The 20,793-nt window shown below is 55.2% G+C and overlaps 2 protein-coding genes across 2 annotated transcripts in view; one reads left to right on the top strand and one right to left on the bottom strand.

Annotated features, from left to right (window-relative positions):
* The window catches only part of LOC308063158 (zinc finger protein 777-like), a 44,725-nt gene that overhangs the window by 8,578 nt on the left and 15,354 nt on the right, over positions 1 to 20,793 (bottom strand). The gene's annotated exons all lie outside the window — the stretch shown is intronic.
* Positions 16,119 to 20,702, top strand: LOC308063152 (uncharacterized protein). The gene is made up of 6 exons (XM_080385725.1): positions 16,119 to 16,250; positions 16,888 to 17,014; positions 18,232 to 18,345; positions 18,654 to 18,773; positions 18,870 to 19,004; positions 19,536 to 20,702. Exons 1-6 carry the CDS (start codon positions 16,161 to 16,163, stop codon positions 20,216 to 20,218), a joined length of 1,269 nt encoding a protein of 422 aa, XP_080241851.1. The 5' UTR covers positions 16,119 to 16,160; the 3' UTR covers positions 20,219 to 20,702.

The following is a 20,793-nucleotide window of genomic DNA, read 5'->3' as shown; positions in this document are numbered from 1 at the left end:
CTGGCTGGATGCAGAGGCACGCCCAGACTGAGAGCTGTCTGTCAGACTGCCTCCCCTCCAGACGCCTCTCCTGCTTTTCTTGGAAAAAGTTTACAATTCCTGATAATACAACCTAAAAAGGTATCCGGCACCTGAGCCACTTAGGCACAGCTCTAGATGTGCCATTGAACAAAACTGTTCTGCTGACCAGCAAATCCCCTCATTCTGTAATTACTCTTTCCTGTGACCAACCTCCAGTGTTCCATTTTCCAGATTATTTCCACCAATGCTCTTCAGCTTTCTAACACCGTGATTTTTCTGCACCCTAAGGCCTGTGATCCTTCCCACATCTGCAGGTTGCTACAAAAAGACTCCACCAAGCACCATGAAGGACCATGGGTCTCTCAGCAGTGTCAACCAGCCAAGTCCAAAGTTAACTACGCTACATAAACATCCTGAGCAATTATTTCTCCAGCTGCGTACCGAGACATCAGCACACAAACATGTTACCACAGGCCAAACTCAAGCATGATTTGAGTGCTGTAAAAGGCACCAGCTGCTCTACGGTAATTGTCTAAGCACGTCCTCTCACCCCAGAAACTCCAGATTACATGTAAGCACAAACTGGACGGCCTGGAACAGGCTTACTCGGCTGGAAAGCCCACCCTGGGAGTGCCCTCAGAGCAGCTGCAACAGGTCTTCCTCAGCAAGGAGTTGGTGGGAGCTGATCCAGCCTTACACCAGGGCAATATTCTGGATGGCCTTTTTCAGTGGGGCAAAAATCTTTGATGCTGGTAGCTCCCATGCAGTTACTGGCACACTGAGAGTTTACCCCTTGATTTACTCTATAGTAACTTCATCACGTGCCATGGATGTTTAAATAGCTTACATGACATGAAGGAATTCCAGGCTACCAACTGATTTCTACACAGAATATTCCTCTGCACCCCCGCCTCAGTTATCCAAGTGACAGCTATACTGACTGGCCCCGGGTTATGGCCCAGGAAATTGTATTTAATTAATAACCCCATCCAAATTTGCACACCCATTGCCTGATGCTAAGCTTTGATCCAAAGATGAATCTCTACTAACTCCACGTCAGGCATGATCCATACTTCAAGTGCGCTCTGCAGAAAAACTCCGAATGAATGCTAGCACCTACATCTCCGAACAACACTTCCTAAAATCGTTTTGCATTAAAGCTGCCTTCTCTTTTGCTGCAGGACAGCTCTCCCGCTTGGGAATGCAAAGTCAGTGCTCTATGTTCATCAGTAACAGGTTTAGACACCACCAAGCCAGCTGGAAGCACAAACTTGATCCATAAAGCCTGAGCACACCACTGTGCCTGCCTTAAACAGACACCCCAGACAGAGCCTGTGACAGTTTTAGGCCAGCTGAAGGAGGAACGAGTCTCTGCCGCTGACAGAACCTGAAATTTTTGTGAACAAATACTAACCAGCAGACTGAGGTTTGTTCCAGTTCTTTCATGGCTTATGTTATAAGGTCATGACATTTAGTATAGTATTAAAAAAATGCCCTAAATTAGATTTAGTGTCCCAGAATTCTCAGCTGAAATCCATTACTGACCTGCACTTGGATCCGTAGAGATTTCTTCTTCTTTCTCCAAGTCTTGTCGTTCAGGGCAGCGTGGCTCCTCCTCTTGTTTAATCCATGATAAAACGTCAGTTGCATAAGTCTGAAATCCTGCTCATTGGGGAGAATTTACACAACTGAGAAACACTGGGGAAAGACGCAAAGCACGGAAGATTTGGGAATTCACAAAGGTAAGAAAAGTGCTGACAAAAGCAGGGAAGAAAGGACATCAAAAGCCACCTGAGGGGCAACTCCTGCAGTAGGAGTTTTTACCAGGGAATCCTCACCTGCATCAGGGCCTCTTGGGAGGTCCTCACCCTCTGCACCTGGCAGCTCCCTGGCACATGCTTCTTTGCCTTTCCTGGTCTGACTTGAAGCTTCAGGCTCACAAAACGCTTGCTTGGCTGAAGGAGAAAATCCAAGACGAGCATGTCACAACTGCATAAGCTCAGGATTTCACAAGGGTGAAACTGGCTTTTGTTTTGGTTTTTGTTGACCCCCAAGTCAAGCTCCCACAATCCCAGTTTCTTAATGAAACCTGATGGAAAAGTCTAAAAATCCCAGTTTCCTACATAGGCAGGAAGCAGGGTAAAACAACAGTGGAGTCAACCAGTAGAGCTGCTAACCCTTGTAAAGAGTAAGGACAGCCAAGCTCCAAAGCAGAATAGTTTCTTTGTAATACAAAGAGGTACCACCAAACGAGAAGGCAAGAAACAGGTCCCCGGGCTGCGTAGCCTCCCCATACAGCAACAGAATTTCCAAGGAGTTGGTGCACTCACTCGTGTACACAGAAAAAACACAGAAGAGGCGAGGAGGGAAAAGGCAATCTGAAGCCTCTGGACAGGCAGGAGAGGCACTGCAGCCCTGCAAGAGAAGGCTGCAGGGGACGTGGAGCTAAGGAGCTGCCAGCGTCCTCGATTCCCCCTGAGCCAGAGCAGCGCGGAGTCCTGCCTTCATGCAATCACAGCCCCACACGGGAGATGGCACCAGCCACAGACCTCATTCTACCACTGATTTTTGCCTCCTCCAAGTTAACCCATCGGCCCCAAAAAGTCACTAATGGCCCACTGCACTAGATATTTAATCGGCATAGAGCTATCAACTCAAGGGAAGGACTTTAACGGGGAATGAAACATTTCCTATTCTGCGCTGGATTGCTTGGATGAAAACCAGCCACATACTCTGCAAACTCCAAAACTGCTGTGAGAAGGGAAAGACGAAATACCAGCCCTTACTGGTCAGGACTGGTGGCAAGTCTATTCAAAACTTGTGAGCTCTTTGTGAAAGGTTTGGAATACATGAGAAGAGGTGGAGAAAAAAAAAAGTGCACCTTGGAATTTAATCCCTGTTTTATTTTCCCTCCAAGGTATGCAGTTACTCACCCGGGCAGGGCTCTTCAGGAACTTCTTCAGCTCCCCTCTCCCGCTGATCTGTAACGCACAACTCCTCCTCTTGCTTAATATGGATTGGGCCATCTTCTGTTAATAGGAACCAATGTTATTTCAATTCCATACACAAAATTAATTCCGATTCTCATCCCACCCCAGCCACAGCAGCTCTGTCCTGGCTCACATTACAGAGAAAATTTCAGTTCAGTTCTAGTTCTTGCTGACCAATGTCTGTTAAACAGATCCAAAATATTTGTCACAAAACCTTCATCAGTTGAGCCTCAGAAACACACAAATTTTTCATGCAAGTGTAACATCCATTTTGTTGTGGCACCCATTAGCAAATGAAAACACATTCTATATGGCCCTGGGAGAGGACAGTGCCACCCGAGTTCCAGTTTTGTTTCTTTTTTGGCTCTGCCAGAATTATGCCGTTCCCTTTACGGTCACCATTGGTAAAATGCACACCACTTCTAACCCATCAGAAAAACACTCGTGAGAATTATCAATGAAAATTATTGGGGCGAGGGGGAATTCTATGAAATAAATGAGGATAAACAAGTATTCGAGGCCAGGCTGGACAGGGCTTGGAGCCACCGGGGCTAGTGGAAGGCGTCCCTGCCCGTGGCAGGGGTGGGCCTGGGTGGGCCTTAAGGTCCCTTCAACCCAAACTGTTCAGAGATTCTGTGCTCTGCACATTATCATTCCACCTCCGTCACACAAGCAATGAATTGGAGGCACACTTCACACATGTGTAAAACCAACTACATTGTGCACGTTTGTGCACAGGGAATAGAAAGTCCTCTTGACGGCCTGCCTTCAGGCTGGAAAACCAAATGTCATCCCACTTTGTCATCCCACTTCGACGGGTGAAGCAGGCACAGCCGAACGGCAAGGGGATGGCTGGTGTGACAAAGGTGACCCAGCATCTGGGAGAGGTAGAAGAAGCGGTTTGACGCCATGTGCTGGTAGCGCTGGTAGGGATGAGATGCCCAGCAGCCACGTCTGAAAGATCAGGCTCGACACAGCGAGTGCCCAGGGGAGCGCGGCCACCCCGGCGCTGCCCGGCCGCCCCGAGGCCACTCACCCGCGCAGGTCTCTGCAGGCTCGGCGCTGTCATCACCGCCCTCGCTGCCCGGAGTGTATGGCTGGCTCCCGTCCTCCGCCTGGGCCTGCGCGTCCCGGCCGGCGCCGTCCAGCTCTGCGGGGGGCGGGGGGTGAGCAGCAGCCGGGGGTCCCGCCGCCGGGGGTCCCGCCGCCCGCCGCCGGCCCCCGCCGCCCGCCGGGCCCTTACCGAGGGACAGCAGCATGTGGTAGTTGCTCCTCATGACGGCGCGGTGCAGGGCCCGCTGCCAGCCGCGCAGCGCCCGCCACTCACGCTCGCTGAACTGCAGCCACACGTCCTCCAGGCTCAGCGGCAGCCGCGCCGCGCCGCGCCGCGCCGCCTCCCGCCCGCCGCCGGCCGCCCCGCGCCTCACCGGCACCCGGCTGGCCCCGCCGCCGCCGCCGCTCTCCAGCCGCCGCTCCAGCGCCTGCAGCCGGCCGCGCAGGGCCAGCGCGGCCCGCAGCTGCCGCTCCGCCCGCGCCAGGCGGGCCTCCAGGCGGAGCAGCCGCGCCGCCACCGCCTCCGCTCGCCCGACACGGGGACCGGCCATGGCCTCTGCCGCCGGCGCGACACCGGCGCGACGCCGCCGTACTCCGCGGCCGCCGCGCAGCGCCCCCTGCCGCCGCCCTGCGCCGCGCACTGTGGCGCCCCCCGGCGGGAGGGCCCGAGGCTCGGGCGGCACCGCACCGCCGGAGAGACGGGGCGGATCTGGGGTCTCCTCGGAGCCGTGGGGGACCAGGATCCCCTCGGAGCCATGAGGGACCAGGATCCCTTCGGAGCCGTGGGGTCCCTCGGAGCCATGAGGGACCAGGATCCCCTCACAGCCGTGAGGGACTGAGGATCCCCTCAGAGCTGTGAGGGTCTGGGGGCTCCCTCATAGGCATGAGGGATCAGGGATCCTCTCAGAATCGTGAGGCATAAGTTCTCTACAGAGCTGTGATCACACAGTATCCTCAGAGCTGTGAGGGACCAGGATCCCCTCACAGCCGTGGAGGACTGGGATCCTCTTGGAGCCATGAGGGACCAGGATCCCCTCACAGCTGTGGGGGACTGAGGATCCCCTCAGAGCTGTGAGGGACTGGGGGCTCCCTCATAGGCATGAAGGACTGGGGATCCTCTCAGAGCTGTGAGGAGTAAGTTCCCTACAGTGCTGTGACCACACAGAATCCTCAGAGCTGGAAGGAATCAGGGTCCCCACAGAGCTGGGAGTGATTGGAATCCCCTCACAGCTGTGAAAGCTTCAAGATCCCCCAGAGCAATGAAGGAATAGGGCACCCTCAGAACCATGAAGCCTGGGGGTCCTCTCAGCTGTGAGGGCCCAGTGTCTCCTCAGAGCTATGGGGGCTCAGGACCCCTCCAGAGCCATGAAGGCTGTGGTGTCCCCTCGTGGCCGTGAGGGATCGCTTTACCACTGACTTGCGAGGGTGGAGTATCCCCTCAGAGCCATGGGGCTTTTCTGTCCTCTCAGAGCCATGAGGGTACAAGATTCCCTCAAGCTATGAGGACACAGCCTCCTCTCACAGTCCCGAGCAATCAGGATCCCCTCAGAGCTGTGGGGACTCGGGATCCCCCCTGAGCCCCAGGCCCACCCTGCTGGCATGCAGCGCAGGGTCTCTGTGGTGCATCTTGGTGTGGCTCCAGGTGCTACCATGGCCTTGGGTGTGGTGGTGGCAAAGCTGTGTGGCGCAGCCTGGCCCTGGGCTGCAGTTTGCAGGACGCTGCCTGTGCAACTGCACTCGTGACTTGCTGAGGGGGAGCCCCCTGCGGTGGCAGCCCTCTGAATGGTCCCATCTGTGGTGGCAGCAGCCCCCCAGCTCTGCTGGTCTGCACAAGCATCAGGAGGAGCTCATGCCTTGGGTATCTTGCACAAACGAAGGTGAAGCTGAGGTGGTTGGAAGTTTTTATTGAATCTTGTGCACTGGGTACAGCCACCACAGGAGAACTCTGCAAATTCAAGCCTTCCACAAGCATCTGGGATCTCCACTGCAGGTGTCCCCACAGAGACACCTTCAGTTAGGTTGGGTGACACTCCCAGGCCTTCCCTCTGTGACTGACAGCCACCATGTGACCCACACTCTGCTTGGAATCACCACCTCACCTTATCCTCCTGATCTGGTAAGTTCACTGAACTGCCTGGCAATCGGCTATGAAAAACGGGACCTCCCTTAGGGTAAGAGGTGATCAGAACTGCAAAGGTACAAATTTGCTTGTACATCACCTCTGTGGCTGACATGCAACTCGGTAGCTGACATTCTTGCTACAGGTAGGTCTCAGGATGGTGCCTATGTCAGGTCCAGCCCAGGAAGGGACAGAAAGGCTTAAAAACCTAGAAACAGTGTTAGGTGACACCTGTTGGTCCCTTTGGCAGGGGACAGGCCTGTGGTGAGAACCTCTCCAGGGGACGACAAGGCTCCTCTGTACTTACATGTTTTCTTCTTGCCTTGCATTTAATAGTTATGTCAGGAGCTGGATGCAGGACAGCCGGTGTACCTCTCTCAAATACAGAAGCAACAGCGTTACACAGGACGTAAAGAATTCCTACTTCTATGCGGTAAGATTCACAGAGAGGCTTTTATAAACAAAGATCTGAAGTCATAAAGCAATAAAAACATGGAGTTGCTTTAACAACAGCACTTGTAGAATGAACAAAAGCTTGAGTTGCTAGTTGCTCTTAACCAAAATAGTTTGCATTTGCCAGAACCTGAGAATCCAGTAAGATGTTGCTGCCCTGGGTGTACCTTGATCAGTTTGGGTGTTGTGTGTCGTCATCGTGTCTCCCCCACCCCCCCCACCCCCCTTTCTGTGCATGACTTTGTCTTCTTTTGTGAAGAATATCTCAGCCTAGATATGTGGTTTTGCAGTGGAGGCTGCTGCCCTACTGCAGCCTAAGCTATAGCAGCCCAACTAACAGAAGATCAGGAACAAGTTGCACGCTGAGGCATGCTACCCAAGAATGATAAAAGCTCAGCGTTTGTTCATGGAGGGTGCAGACTCCACAATGCATCTCAGTGTGGGTGTAGGAGAACCTGTGCTCTCAAAAACCTCCCTCCTTCCCCATCACCACAGCTTCTCTGACCTTCCCACACTTCTGCTCTTCCCTGTAAGCATTACTCTATCTGTGCACAGGGATGTTTTATCTTCTTTATCTTGGTCTTGGAAAAGCAGCACATTTCTGTATCACTTGATGCTTCTTCTTGGATTGTCAAATTTTCGCTATTTAAGCAGCCATGTATCTCAAAATAGCTCTGAGATTTGTTATAAATGTACATATTTGTCTCTGAAATACAAAGGAGCTGGGCTAGAATAGGGCAACTATGACTCACCGTGCAAAATACTGCTTCATCTGTATTATCAAAGGCAGCATCAAGAAGTTATGAAACATGGAGCACACCAAGTGCTTCTGATGCTCAGACAGTGGTTAACATATGAAATCTCCCAGTCAAAAACAGGAGAGTGCTGTAGGGATGGGACATCTGGAGTGCCCATGTTTTCACCACCCAAACACTGATTCTTTTACAGTTGCAGATACAGAGACACTTCTCAGATGTGAGCATGACATCAGCTGTCAGGTAGCTTCTTCATTTTAACTAATGTTTAATATATCTAATAACAACAAAGTGGTAGGAGGCCGGCACTGGAACATACACAGCAATAGTGCAACAGGCAAGAGAGATGGCAACATAGCAGGACTTTGATGTTTCCCATTATTGCCTTTTTCTAAGAGACTGAAACAGCCCAGAAAAGGCACCTGTAACTGTAGAATAATCTAAGAGTGCTGCCAAAGTGATCCTAAGATTCAGGATGTTCTGGTCACAGGGGAATCTGTGACAAGCACCCCTCCACTGCTTTATGTGGCAGCATCTTTATCCCAGAATACATCCCGCTCTTCCTGGACTCAACCAGGCTAAACAGATGACAACTGCAACACTGCAGTTGCTGAAAACTTTTTGCCAGCAACAGGATTGATGTGACCTGCCTGCGGGATGAGAATTGTGTAAGCAAGCTTATCTACATCCTGGTTTTGGATACTCTTACCATTCAGGCCCTGTTTGGATCTCAGATAGGCATACGGAAAAGAGTTCTCGCGCTCAGGTTCCACTGCAATATTAAAAAAGGATTAAACAATGAAAATGCACTCCATTCTTTTTCCTGATTCAAGGCAGGTTTCTGTCTCTCCATCAGTACGGCATGATACTACAAACCCACCCTTACCAATGAGTAAAATGATTTTTTTAAAAAAGAAACATTTAGAACTTTACAGCTTTCATTTGCTCAAGTTTGACATTATTGTTATGAAAAATCAAGTATCTGCTGCTGCAAATTTAATTGGCATTTTACAAAGAGATAGAAACAAGTTCCCTGCCTTGAGGGCTCACAGTCTAAGTAATAAAGGTGTAAAACAGAAATAAGCAGTTTATCTGGAGTCAGTAGAAAGCCACTGGAGAACTCATTTTTTTTACCTGCTTATTGGACAAGACCCAAACTGCTCATCTGGGTATCAAATGCCCCACACTGCTAACTGAGAAGAGACCCTCCTCCTTCAGCATGTCAAACAATGGAGAAAAACCAGTCCATGTTCCCTGCTTTATGGTAGCAAGTGGCCACTGAACACCGAGAAGTGATAAAACCCTGTCCTCACAGATTTCTTATCTGGAGGGGTGGGGTGGGTGGGTGTGTAGAAACACGGATAGGTGCACAGAGAAGGGCTCACCACACGCAGATCTACTCAGACACAGCAGAAGCTGTGAAATCACAGACCTCAGCAGCACTAGGACAAGAAAAGGTGGCAGGCAGTTAGTCACCAGGCAAACAGCTGCAGTGGCTAAAGATGCTTTGGCACACGTGGCTCTGTGCCAGCTCCCACAGCGTGGGTCCAGAGGTTCACACAGGCTCACCCCGATCTGCTCTGGCAAGAATCAAATTAACTTAAACAGCCTGGAGCTTGGCCAGAGCTGGGCCAAAGCGAACACAGGAGTGCTCGTGTCTTATGCTCCGCTGGCAGGGCAGGTGACAACAAACCTGGAAAGAGACCTTGCTCCTGAGCCAAAGGAGTTTCCAGACTAAAACACCTGCCACAGCAGCCAGCTAGAGCCAGAAGAACATCTCTCTCTGAGGGGACAAGCCAGCCACCTGCACCCCAGCCTTGGCAGACACCCTGGGACCAGGAAGCAACAGAAGGGTTTCTAAAGCCATCCCTGAACCTGCACTACACATTTGGGCAATTTGCTAAACACGTCAGAAGCTGGGAATTTCTTAACGGTTTGGGATACGATGAAAGCTCATCCTCAAGAACAAAAAACATCTGCACCTCAAGCTACCAGGAGGAGAGGGAGATGAAGACCATAATGAAATACAAAGGAAAGAAGCAGCGTTAATATATAGGCAGTCAGCAGGAAGTCATCCCAACATTCACTTCAGCATGTGAATACAGGTGTACCCCACCTCTGGCTTACGGGTGGCTTCCCTGTTCAGTTCCACTGGGAGCATTGCAGAGGTATGAGAAGCGGTTTGGGCAATGCCACCTCCTTTGGGCGTGCTCAGAGGCGACAGACAACAGAGCAAACTCCCCTTGGTCACTGCAGTGCAAGCCCAGAGTCTCCAGCAGAGCGTGTCCCAGTGTCTCCAAGCAGTATGTGGCCCTATCATCGTAATTTACTGCAAATTAAATCCAATTTCAAACTCTAGAGAAAGAACTGAATCTATCTTTTCCAGCTCACTTCCAGAATAGAAGCAGCAGTGAAAACCATCTGGCCTGTGCTGAAGCATGGAGAGAGCTGGGAACTGACTGCCTGCTTCTCTTTGGCAAACGGGGGAACTGTGCAAGCCATCAGGGAGGCCTCACCCTGTGCACATGTTTAGTTGCCAGGAGCCTTTTGTGAACGTGCAACTCAAACTCACCCACGAAAAGGAGCAGAGCAGAACTTTGTCCAGGGAAGCCTGGGAAACTCCAGATGAATTGTTTCAAAAAAAAACCCCAACCAACCAACCAACCAACCCCTCAGCCTTGCTGGAACCAGTTCAGACAGACTAAAACTCAGAGAGGCCCAAAACACTTTATTCTGGAGAGCTTTTGGGGTGGACTATGAGGTACTGTGGCATACCACCACAACGAAGAAAAGGGTGGTGGTGCCAAGGTGGATCCTAATTCTACTTTGCTTGGATCTTTAGGATAAAATGTTAAAGAGCCTTTAATACTGAGCAATGGAGATTGTCTCCTCTCCTACCTCCTCAAGGGGCTGCCTGAGCCTGTGCAACCTAGCAGCTGGGTAGTGGTGCCTTCCTCACACTCTGCGTGACCACACAGTTCCTCTTGCGCAGGTGGATCTTCTCATGCTGGAGGAGGTGCTGCTTCTGGTTGAGGTGCTTTGGGCACTCGTTGCATTGGTACGGCCTCTCCCCTGTGTGGACCCTCTGATGCTGGAGCAGCTCAGAGGGGTGGGTGAAGGTCTTCCCACAGTATGAGCACCAGAAGATCCTTCCGCTCCGGCCCAAGTGTACGCGCCGGTGGACGATGAGAGTTTTCTTTTGGGAGAAGTACTCCTGACACTTTTCACACTTGTAAGGCCTCCCCTGTGGGCAGTCCCTCTGACTTGGCTTGCAGCTGCCGTTGGCGTCAATGCTTTTCATGTGCCTGGGACTGCTGTACACCTTGTCCATGGCTGGGACACTGGTGTGGGCTTTTGCATTCTGGTTCTGCTTGAATCTCTCCTTGGCCACGTGGGTCCTGTCTTCTGCACGGGTCCGCTGGCGCTGCTGACGGAGGAAGCCCTCCTCTCCAGCGTGCGCACTTCTGCACTGCATGCCATGGCTCTCCTGGTGAGTCGTCACCATCTTCCTCAGACAAAAGCCCTTCCCACACGCTGCACATGAGTGAGGTCTCTTCTTGGGACAGCTACGTCCATAGAAGGTGACAGCGTTGCTTTTGCCAGGACCCTCTTTCCCCAGAGTGGACGGTACCAGCCTGCTCTCGCTCTGGCTTCCCTGCTGCACAGGAGACCTGCACTGACTATCAAGAGGCAGCGCCTTGCTGGGACCTTGGAAAAGCAGGTCCTCCGACTTTATTGCAGGGGGCTCTGAGCTTTGGGGGTGTCCCTCAGAGTCCAGCTGCTCTGTTTGGAATGTTACCATGTTATCTGCTGGAACTGACAAGAACAACAAAAGGGACATTCACTGACATGAGACACAAGATGCTTCCGAAATGCTTCCCACTCCTTCCCCCACCAGAAAGGCCCATCTCACACAGGGAGTGTGAAAGGCAGCTGTGCTCACAGAACAACAGCCAGCTGAAAGGCCAAAAGAGAGAATACAAGTGAAAAGCACAGGAATGCTTCCCTTCCAGTGGGCCAGAGTGCGAGCAGAAGTGAGGGAGGAGGCAGAGGGAAGTGCTGCCTTCCAAGACAACAGAGTCTGGCAGTTTCCAAAATCATCCCCAGCCATCTTACTTCCCCTAAGTGCCAAGACCCCATGGACCTGGGATGGACCTTTGCTTCTCTCATCAACACGTCTGCCTCCCTCCCCACACCAACGACTCTGTATTTCTCACTCTTCAGAGAGCACCAGCTCATTCCCCGAGATCCACCTCCCCTCCACTCCCAGGACATGGTGACTCACCTGCGTAGCCCTCTTCTTGAAAGGGGACATGCAAACACTGGCTGTTTTGACTAGATACATGCCTGCTACTGCTCAGGATATGTATGTAACGAGGAAGCCTTCTCTGCAGTCCTCCCTAAAGCAGTACAAATACATTTTCTCCAAGGGTTCGCTGCTTTTCATCTCTGAGCTAGGTGCCTGGGGTTCTCTATTCATGCTAAACCTATCTCAGATCTTCTCTTGACTCTCATTTCTGCCTGAACATTCAATTTTAGTTGACCTGGGTACATATATGACCCATAGGTGGAAAACCAACCAAAGGTTAAGGATGGAGACTGCCAACACAACCATTTTAAACGCTGTTGGCAGTGTGAGGGCAAAATCTAAGCAGGGATCAGCCTCCTGTCTGGAAAGCATTGCTCCCCAGTTCACCAGCGCTTTGCAGTGACTGACAGCGGAGAGATGACAACGTGACACAAGGGGCCTGAGAAAAAGCAGCTAAGATTTAGTCACGGCAGGGCAAATGCCATCAAAAACTGAGCAAGCCCCGTTGACACCTCTGACGTGGCACAAGAAGAACAAACAGAAACCAGGACTGAGGGAAAAGAGGTGACTGGTGAGCTGGGGACAGTCTGTTAATAATGGCATGTTTACTCAATTATTGGGAAAAACAGAGCTATCCCAGCTGACCGGTGACTTCCCTAGCCCTAGGTAGCTATTGAGGCACTGCTCTGGAGCGCAGCTCCCTCTTCTGAGGATGTAGCCACCAAGCAGAAGAAATTCCAGGAGAAAAGCAGATATACTCTAGAGGATATGAGACAAGACCCACACAAGGGAGCTGAGCATTCTAGGCCAGGTGCTGAGAAGCCCAGGGGCCGCAGGGAAGAGGCAAGCTCTGCACCAGCCAGGGTCCTGCTGGGGATGGGGGACAGCCTCTTGCTGCAGGATGGAAGCCAGAGGCGACATTCCATCTGGGAATCGGCCCAAACCCCTTCTTCTAAGCCTGCTTTGCTGTGTCCTGTGACAGTAGGTTCTACAGCTTGCACACATAACGATAACAGCCTTCGCCCTGCTTGGTTTAAGCAAATCCCTGCTCTCTGGTTCTCAGAGGGCAAGGAAGAGCGAAGGCTTGTTCCTTCGGTTCCTGCTGTGCACTGCTCAGCCAGGCAGCACTGTGTTGCATCACCCTCTCTGCCATGCCTTCCTTAGGCTGAGGAGTCCTACTGCGTTCAGTCTCTCCCAACACAGCAGCTCACCACCTCACTGCTCTGCTCTGGACCGCAGCCTTAACTACTGTATTCCTTTCAAGACTGAGTGAGCAAAGCTTCACTCAGTTCCCCAGGTAATCTGGCATAACACCACCATCTCTGGAGAAGACTTTGAGAATTTTCTTGACTTCTATTCCTAAGGATTCCTGTATTCCATTTGATTTACCTCACAAGTGCCTGCCTCCTCACATGCAGGGTCTCATCTACCTAGCACTTCTACATCTACCTACTAGTAAAACTGTCCGTACACTTTCTGCCTGCTTTCCTAACCTCAGCACAGCTCTTGCTCTTTCCGCACTGCCCCAGCTGCCCGTCCTCAGTCTCCATGTCTTGGTGTACTCTGCCCCACAGCAGGAACATTGGGGACTCCCTGCATCTCCAGCTGCACAGCATGCTGCACAACTGCTCGCAACTCACCCGCACTGAGCTCTGTAAACTCTGCATTCTCCACGGCTCCCTGCTCCTCTGCACACTGCTCTTCCTCTTGCTTCACAGAGCCCACAAAGCTCAGCTCTGGAATGCTGTGGTCTGGTAAGGTAGAGAGGAAACTACTGGTTATCATAGCACTGCTCGGCTCTTGCCTCACTGTGCCCAGGTTTGCTCCCAGCCACCCTTTCACATACAAGCATCTCTCTCTCCAGCACCTCCTGTTCCTACTTCTGGGAGCGTTACTCTGCCACGCAGAGCAGTGGTTTTCCCCTTAACCTCCATTTCAGGAAAGCGTCCTCCCTGCCCTTGAGTCCAAACACACCCTTTCCAAACAATGCTCACCAGCTCCAGGTTCCTCTGGCATCGTTCCTCCCTTCAGGCTTTCCTGCGCTCCTTCTCTGCTGTCCTGCCTGCTCTCCTCAAGTTTAAACAGCAGAGGCTCTGCTAATGAGAAAAATCAAACCCATTACGGTTTTTTTTTTCTAACACCCTTTTACTCCCCCTGAACCTGCTCCTCCGGACATCTGAGAAGTTCCCCCCACATCAAATAAAAACTTATCACCTTGCGACATCCTCTGTCTGGTGATACCAACACCCAAACATTACGATTGAGAATAAAGCTGTAATTCGCCTCTTGCCTGCACCTGGTTCTGCTGGAATCTCTGGTGAAGCTGCCTCATCCCCCTCGCAGGGCACTTCTCCTCTCTGAAGCTGGGACAGGAGGTCAGGTTTGGAGATTACATAATCTGTTCAGGGGCACAAATATTAAGGTTTCCATGCCACATCAAAATGGCTGCTGCATCCACGGGAAGGAACATGCTCAGCTGCGCTCCCAAAATTGCCTCCATGGGTGACAACACACCGCTCAGCAGTGCGGCGAGCCCTCCACGGCCTGCCAGGAGACAGCTTCCAACCTACCCCGCGGGGAAAGCCCCGCCAGCCCCAGGGAAGGGGCTGTGCTGGCACCAGGCAATGCGGGGGGCGTAGAGGTGACTGCAGCCAGCGCCCACGTCCCAGCGAGTGCCAGTGTGACTGGATGTGACACGTGCTGCGCTCTGCGCTGCCCCCAACAACAGGCACCAGCTTCTCTACCCCCTCTACAGATCTGCTTCCCAGGTGTGGGAGAAAGACACCAAGGGAGCTCATCCAGAAGCACCGGTAACTGACTAGAACAGCGATACTTACCCAGAGAGATCAGGGATTCATTCTTCCCTCTCAGCACGTTTTTGTACAGCTCCCTCTGCCATTCCTCCAGGTTCTCCCAGTCCTGTGCAGAGAAGCAAGTGGCAGTGCTTTCAAACACCACCGGGCCCTGCAATCGTAACAGTGACACACTCGGCACCTGGTCTAGGACCTGGAGCCAGGGTACCCTCCTTTCTATTTATTACTGCCATCAGGCATCAAGAAAGGAGAAAAAATTTCCTGCCTTGGGGCACCCTCAGGACATGGAGTAGCGGCGGTTCTGTTTACAGAAGTTTGCTAATTCTTGGGAGGACAAACTGAATTCCACAATATTCCCGCCTCCCTGTGCGCAGAGCCCGAATCCGTCACACGGGACCTGCCGTTTCTCCTTAAAACTCGACCACCTCTCCCTTTGCAGGGGGGTACTGCTGGATCTAAACATGTACGTGAGCAGGGAGGTGAGCGACCGCTGCCCCAACGCTTCGGCACGGCGGGCGATGAGAGCGATGAGAAGGTGGGCTGCTCCTGCGGTGCCCACCGAACGGTTCGGGAGATGTCGAGGGGCTGCGCCCCGAGGGACAAAGCGCCTGCGGCTGCCGATGCGTCCCTCAGAGCCGCTAACGAGCTGTTTGTTACCTTGGGGACCGCATCCCCCGGGGGCAGCTGCAGGATCCTAAAATTCTTGTTCTTCAGGAGGTTCTCCATGTTCTCCAGGCGCTGCTGGAGCTGCCTGTACTCCTGGATGAGGGTGCCCAGCACGGCCAGCTTACTTTCCAGCTGGCTCCCGAACTCCACCACCGTTTTCTCGCAGTCGAAGTACTTCTTCTCGGTGGTCACCGTCCGGCGCTCCAAGCTGAGCAGCCGCGCGGCGTGGGCGTCCACGCTCCGCTCCACTGCCTGCACGGCCGCCACCACCGTCCACAGCGAGATGCTGGAGCCGCCGGGTCGCGGGGCTCTGCTCGCGGCGGGCAAACAGAGGCCGGCCGGATGCGGGGGCTCCATCGCCGCGGCTCTGCCCGCCGGCCGGACACCGGGCCCGGGGCCCGCGGGGCTGCAGCGCGGCTCCTGCCGCCGCCGGGCGCCTTCGGGGCTGCGGGTCAGCAGCGCCCCGGGACGGGCCCGCCCGCTCCTCCCGCCCGGCACCCGGCCCCAGTATCTGCGTGGGGCCGCGAGTGCCCCCTGCCCGGGCTCCCGGGCCCGGCCCTTGTCCTCCCCGCCCGCTCCTCGCACGCTCCCGCCGCCGCCCCGGCCGTGGCACGCCACTGCCGCCGCTCCGCCTCTCCGCGGCGCTTTGCCTGCTGGGGGTGACGCTCCCGCCGCCGCTCGCCGCAGCGCCCCCGCCGGCCGGCGGCCCGCAGCGCCGCGCCGCTGCCGTGATGGACAGCTGTCCGTCACCGAGAAATCGCTGATCTGAGGGGGACAGCCAGCGGGGAGGCAATCCGCCGAAATCCCCCCGCAGCGGCGTTTTCCGGCGGGGGAGCCCGGCGCCGGGAGCCCCCGCCCCGCAGAGGTACCGGCAAGGGAGGGCAGTGCGCGGCGGCGCCTGGCCAGCAGGGGGCGCTGTGCGGCTCGGAGGGAGGGCGGGCCGGGGGCACGGGCTGGCCCCTGCGTGGCCGCGGCCGGGCCATGGCGGAGCTGCACGCCCACCTCGGGGCGCCGGAGCGGGCGGAGACGGCGGTGTGGGACGCGCTCCCCTGGGAGCTGCCGCTCCCCGCGGTACGGCCGGACCGAGGGAAGCGTGGGATGGGGGTCCCTGTGGGGCTTGGGGGAGGGGTGGGGCCCTGGGGCCGCTTAGGGGGCTGGGGGCGGGTGGTGGGGGCTGGAAGTGGGCCTGGCGGGTCACTTAGGGGGGGCTGCTGTGCGTCTGAGGAGGGGCTGGTGATGGGCCATGGGGGCTACTTAGGGGGTTGGAAGCAGGCCTGGGGGGGGTCACGTAGGGGTGTATTGTGGGGCTGAGGGGGGTGGGTGGGCTGGTAATGAGGGGGGGGGGCACTTAGGGGGCTGGGGGTGGGGCAGTGGGGCTGGAAGCGGACCTGGGGGGTCACATAGGCTTTTGTGGGGCTGAGGTGGGGGCCCACTTACGGGGATGGAAAGAGGCCTGGGGCGTCACATAGGGAGCCATTGTGGGGCTGAGGGGTGGCTGGGGGCCAGTGATGAGCCATGGGGCAACATAGGGGGCTGGGGGGGGATGATGGGGGCTGGAAGTGGACCTGGGGGCTCACTTAGGGAGCTGGTGGGAGGTTGAAGAGGCTGAGAGTGAGCCTGGGGCACGCTTATGGGACCATTGAGGGGCTGGGAGCTGTTTGGGTGGGAGCTGCCCCCTCCTACAGCCCAGCCCCTCCTGTGTTCCCAGGTGCCAGTGAGTTTCGAGGACATCACGGTGCACTTCAGCAAGCAGGAGTGGGCGAGCCTGGACGATGGGCAGAAGGAGCTGTACAGGACTGTGATGGAGGGCAACTACGAGACACTGGTGTCCTTGTGTAGGCTCCGTTTGTGCTGGTTTGGCAGCTGCCATCGCTGCCCAGAGAGCTCTCTCTTGGGGTTACTTTACTGCCTCTCTGCATGTCACTAGGCTCTCCAGCCCTCAAAGGACCCCCTGAATTCCCTGTCCCCTCTGGCAGTGGTCACAGGAGGGGGTAGTAAGCACTCAGTGTCTCCTCCACTTGGAGAACAGTGAACTCCCTGGGTTGTCATCACAGAAATTCCTTCTTCCACACCTGTCTAGATCCTGGTGTGACCTGCTGTTGGCCCAGCAGATGTGCCGTGTGTTGGTCCCAGCGTGGGGCATGAGGCTGGCTGTGCTCCCTCGGTGCAGGGGGGCAGCTAGGCAGGGGAGCAGATCTGGGGCAGTGGCTGGCGTGCTTCTGGGTGGATTTTCAAATGCATGGCCCTCACAGCTGGGAATGGACTTCCCAAAAGGTCCAGTTGGACTCAATCTTAAAGGTCTTTTCCATTCTAAATGATTCTGTGACACCCCGCTTAGCCTGCCAGGGCCTTGTGCTTGTAATTAATTCTCTCCAGTGCTCAGGTGATGGAGCGGGGGCCTGGAACTCCCAGCCAGGGCTGTCCCCTCTTGCCGTGGGACATCCCTGCAAGCGCAGCCCGAGGAGGCAGAGCAAAAGCTCTGAGGAAGGAGGCGAGGGGTGAGTGTGTCCCAAGGCAGGGCAGGGAACTCCTGCCTTCCCATGGCCGTGCTGCTTGTTGCAGCGGGGTGAGCTAGCCCTTCGCCCTCAGCCAGTGCTGCCTGCTGGGGCGGAGCAGCAGTACCAGTATGTGGTGGTTGGAGCCAGTACAGGCAGTGGGGCAGACTGTGGGGAGGTGCACTCAGGCTAATGTTCAGTCAGGAGCCTTACAGTTCTCTTCCCGTGCTTCAGGGTATTTTCCGGTCTGCAAGGTGAATTTCTGGGAGAACAGGGGGGCCTCTGTAGCAGGGATTTTCCCCGCATGGAGCAAGGATGGATTTTCTTGCTGTTGTTGCTGGGGGACATGCCAGAGGGGTCTTTTCATATTCCCCCTAGAAGCACTGCCTGACGGTCCCTTTTCGCGTCCATAACTCCCTGTGTGCCAGAGCTGCTACTGCCGCGGTTAGAGATGAAGTTTCTCCAGGCTAGGACTGACTCTCTGTTGACAGGCTGTGGGTGCACCCACAAAGACGCTGTCGCACCTTGCCTCTGATGTCTGTCTTGCTCTTGAACAGACTGTGCCCTGTTCAAGCCTGAACTCTTATTTCGGCTCGAAAGAGGAGAAGAGCTGTGCGTGCCAGCAGAGTCAGACCTGAAGGCAGCAGACGTGTCCCCGGAGCCAGCCGCAGGTGTGTGATGCTGAGTTTCTTCATGTCAGACTCCTGGCACCTGGCTGCTGGCCGGGATGATTTTCCCCAACCACAGGGACTGAGGTGTCTCCTGTGATCGCTGTGGACAGTGTGCTGAGAGAGGACACCGGGAATGTATGCTGGGACACATAAATAGCCAGGCAACACTCCCCTGACCCAGCAGCTGCGGTGTGCTGCAGAGATCCTGGTGCCCGGTGGGCCCAGGAGGGGGGACCCCCGCCTCTGCACTCCCTGCTCTGAGCTCCCAGCTGGCTGCTGGTAAAGCCATGTGCCCTTCTCCTCTGCAGAGCCGGGCTGCCTGAGCAATGACAGTCTGCTGGAGCAGGTGACAAAGGAGTCTTGCGAGGAGAACTGTAGGGACCTGAAGGAAAGCAGGAGCCTGGTGATGACGGCAGACTGCATTGCCCGTGAGTGGCTGGCGAACCCGGTATATGCGAGGGGTCCTAGGCCCCTGCCTGCCTGTTTCTCACCCAGCATCATCATCGCTCCTCTTGCCTTTACAGCACACATCCCTCACGAAGCCACCGCTATCCCAGCAGATCTCAGGCAGCCAACCCTGTTACCTTCCTGCCCGGTCCCTACACGTTGTCACGAAGAGGTGAATCCGAGCTGGTCTCCAGCGCCGCCTCCTGCAGCAGGTACTGGGGCAGAGCCCCGCATCCCTCCTTGGCAGGGCTGGCAGCCTCAAGGAACACCGGCCGGCTCAGAGAGTGGCGGGAGGTTTGCACAGGGCTCACTCTGGGGCTTTCAGGAAGGGTTTTTACATAATTCAGGCCAAGAAAAGGTTCTGACAGTAAATCCTGTTGCTGGCCTCGAAGCCATAAAGGATGAGGCGTGGTATGGTGTCAGCCAGCCCACCCAGTTGATTTGCTTTGAAGGACGACCCCCGATGTTTCTGTTAAATGCCCTCGATCCTACCTAGGTGACATTGCCACTTCAGACTGCCCTTGCGGTGTCTGTGGGGATGAGCTGTAGCTGTGCTCATCTTTTACGCGGTCCAGGTGTGAAGATGCGGAGTTGGAAGAGGAGAGCAGGGCCAAGATGTGTGCTGTGTGCTGGCTGGGGAGGTTGTGGGAGGCGAGGGGAGGGTTGGGAGGAAAGCCCTTTGCTGTTTATGCCTTCTCAGAACCACATGGAAAAGTAATACTTGGGTTCTGAAAAATTTCCAGCTGATGCCAATGTGGGGGTCCCAATGGAGGTACCGCAGGAGGAGGTTGTTGCGGAGAAGCAGGCAGTGCCTGTAACACCCTCGAAGGGTCTGGAAGAGGAGGACACAAAAGATTCAGGGAATGATGGCCAAGGTCTGGCGGCAGATGTTCCCGATGAACTGGTTAAGGAGGCAATACCAGATGTCCGCAGAACGATGCCACAGGCAGATCCCAGCTGCACCATCACCTCCCCAAGAAAGCCCATAGAGAGCCCCTGCGTGGGCCGGACTGCAACCTGCCAGCGAAATTCCACCCGGGAGAAATCCTACTCCTGCCCTGTGTGCAGGAAAAACTTTCTGCTGAAGATCAACCTGATCATCCACCAGCGGAACCACAGGAACAGCGTGCCTTACGTCTGCACCCACTGCGGCTGCAACTTCATGTCCAAAAAGAAGATCCGACGTCACCTGCGGTTCTGGGCGTCCAAGGGGTTCTGCCAGCCCTTGGAGGGGGAGCAGTGCCCCGGCCGGGCGGTGGGCCCTGCCTCCCAGCCCTGCACCCAGAGCAGTACCATGTGGCAGGTGCCCAACCCCAACCAGTACCCGCTGTCGCCTGGGGTGATGTACACGTGCAACCTGTGCGCGGAGAACTACTCCAGCCAGCGCTTCCTGGTGCTGCACCAGCACAGGCTAACCACCGCCTGATCCTCTGGCCCTGCTGTGTCAGGTGCCTCACTCAGCCTGCTGACTTTGTCCGCTGCTGGCAGACCCTAGCAGGCGCCGGCACAAACCAAAAGACTTCCAAGTGGCGCTGCCACCTGATAGCACATCGGAGGGTCCACGTGTGGCAACGTGCCCCTGCAGGGACCAGCTCCCCGTCACCCATTGAGGTGGAGGTGGGAGGCACAGCAAAAGCGCAGGTGGGAGACCAGCGGGTGTGCTGGTGATGGGCTGCACTCCTGCCATCTCCTCACCCCCTTCAGCTGTGGGTGTGAGCTGACCGAGGAAGGCTGGAGCACCGGCCGCGTCACCCAGCTCCTGCCCACCACCGGGATGGATGGTGCCTGGCCCTGTCCACGCAGACCCTTCATGCGCCAGTTGCTCCTTGTTCCTTGGCCCCGGGATGGTGGGACAGCGGGAGTGGGACCCTGTTTCTGGAGGGCACCAATAGATGCTGTAGTCACCAGGATGTCTCCCATGGCTCCATGTGGCTTCCTTCGGCTCTGGGGGGGCCTTGCTGTGCCTGGCTGGGGTGGGGTACCGGGAATGCCGGTGGGTTC

Source organism: Falco punctatus (assembly GCF_963210335.1).
Source record: "Falco punctatus genome assembly, chromosome: 4".
In the NCBI taxonomy this organism is placed as follows: domain Eukaryota; kingdom Metazoa; phylum Chordata; class Aves; order Falconiformes; family Falconidae; genus Falco; species Falco punctatus.
This window is presented reverse-complemented; position numbering and strand designations above follow the sequence as displayed.

Bases quoted from the DNA above. Each gene is read 5' to 3' on its own strand.
- LOC308063152 (XM_080385725.1), top strand. From the start codon at position 16,161: ATGGCGGAGCTGCACGCCCACCTCGGGGCGCCGGAGCGGGCGGAGACG. The intron at 17,015-18,231 runs GTAGGCTCCGTT...GCTCTTGAACAG, and splicing joins CGAGACACTGGTGTCCTTGT to ACTGTGCCCTGTTCAAGCCT. The intron at 19,005-19,535 runs GTACTGGGGCAG...AAAAATTTCCAG, and splicing joins AGCGCCGCCTCCTGCAGCAG to CTGATGCCAATGTGGGGGTC.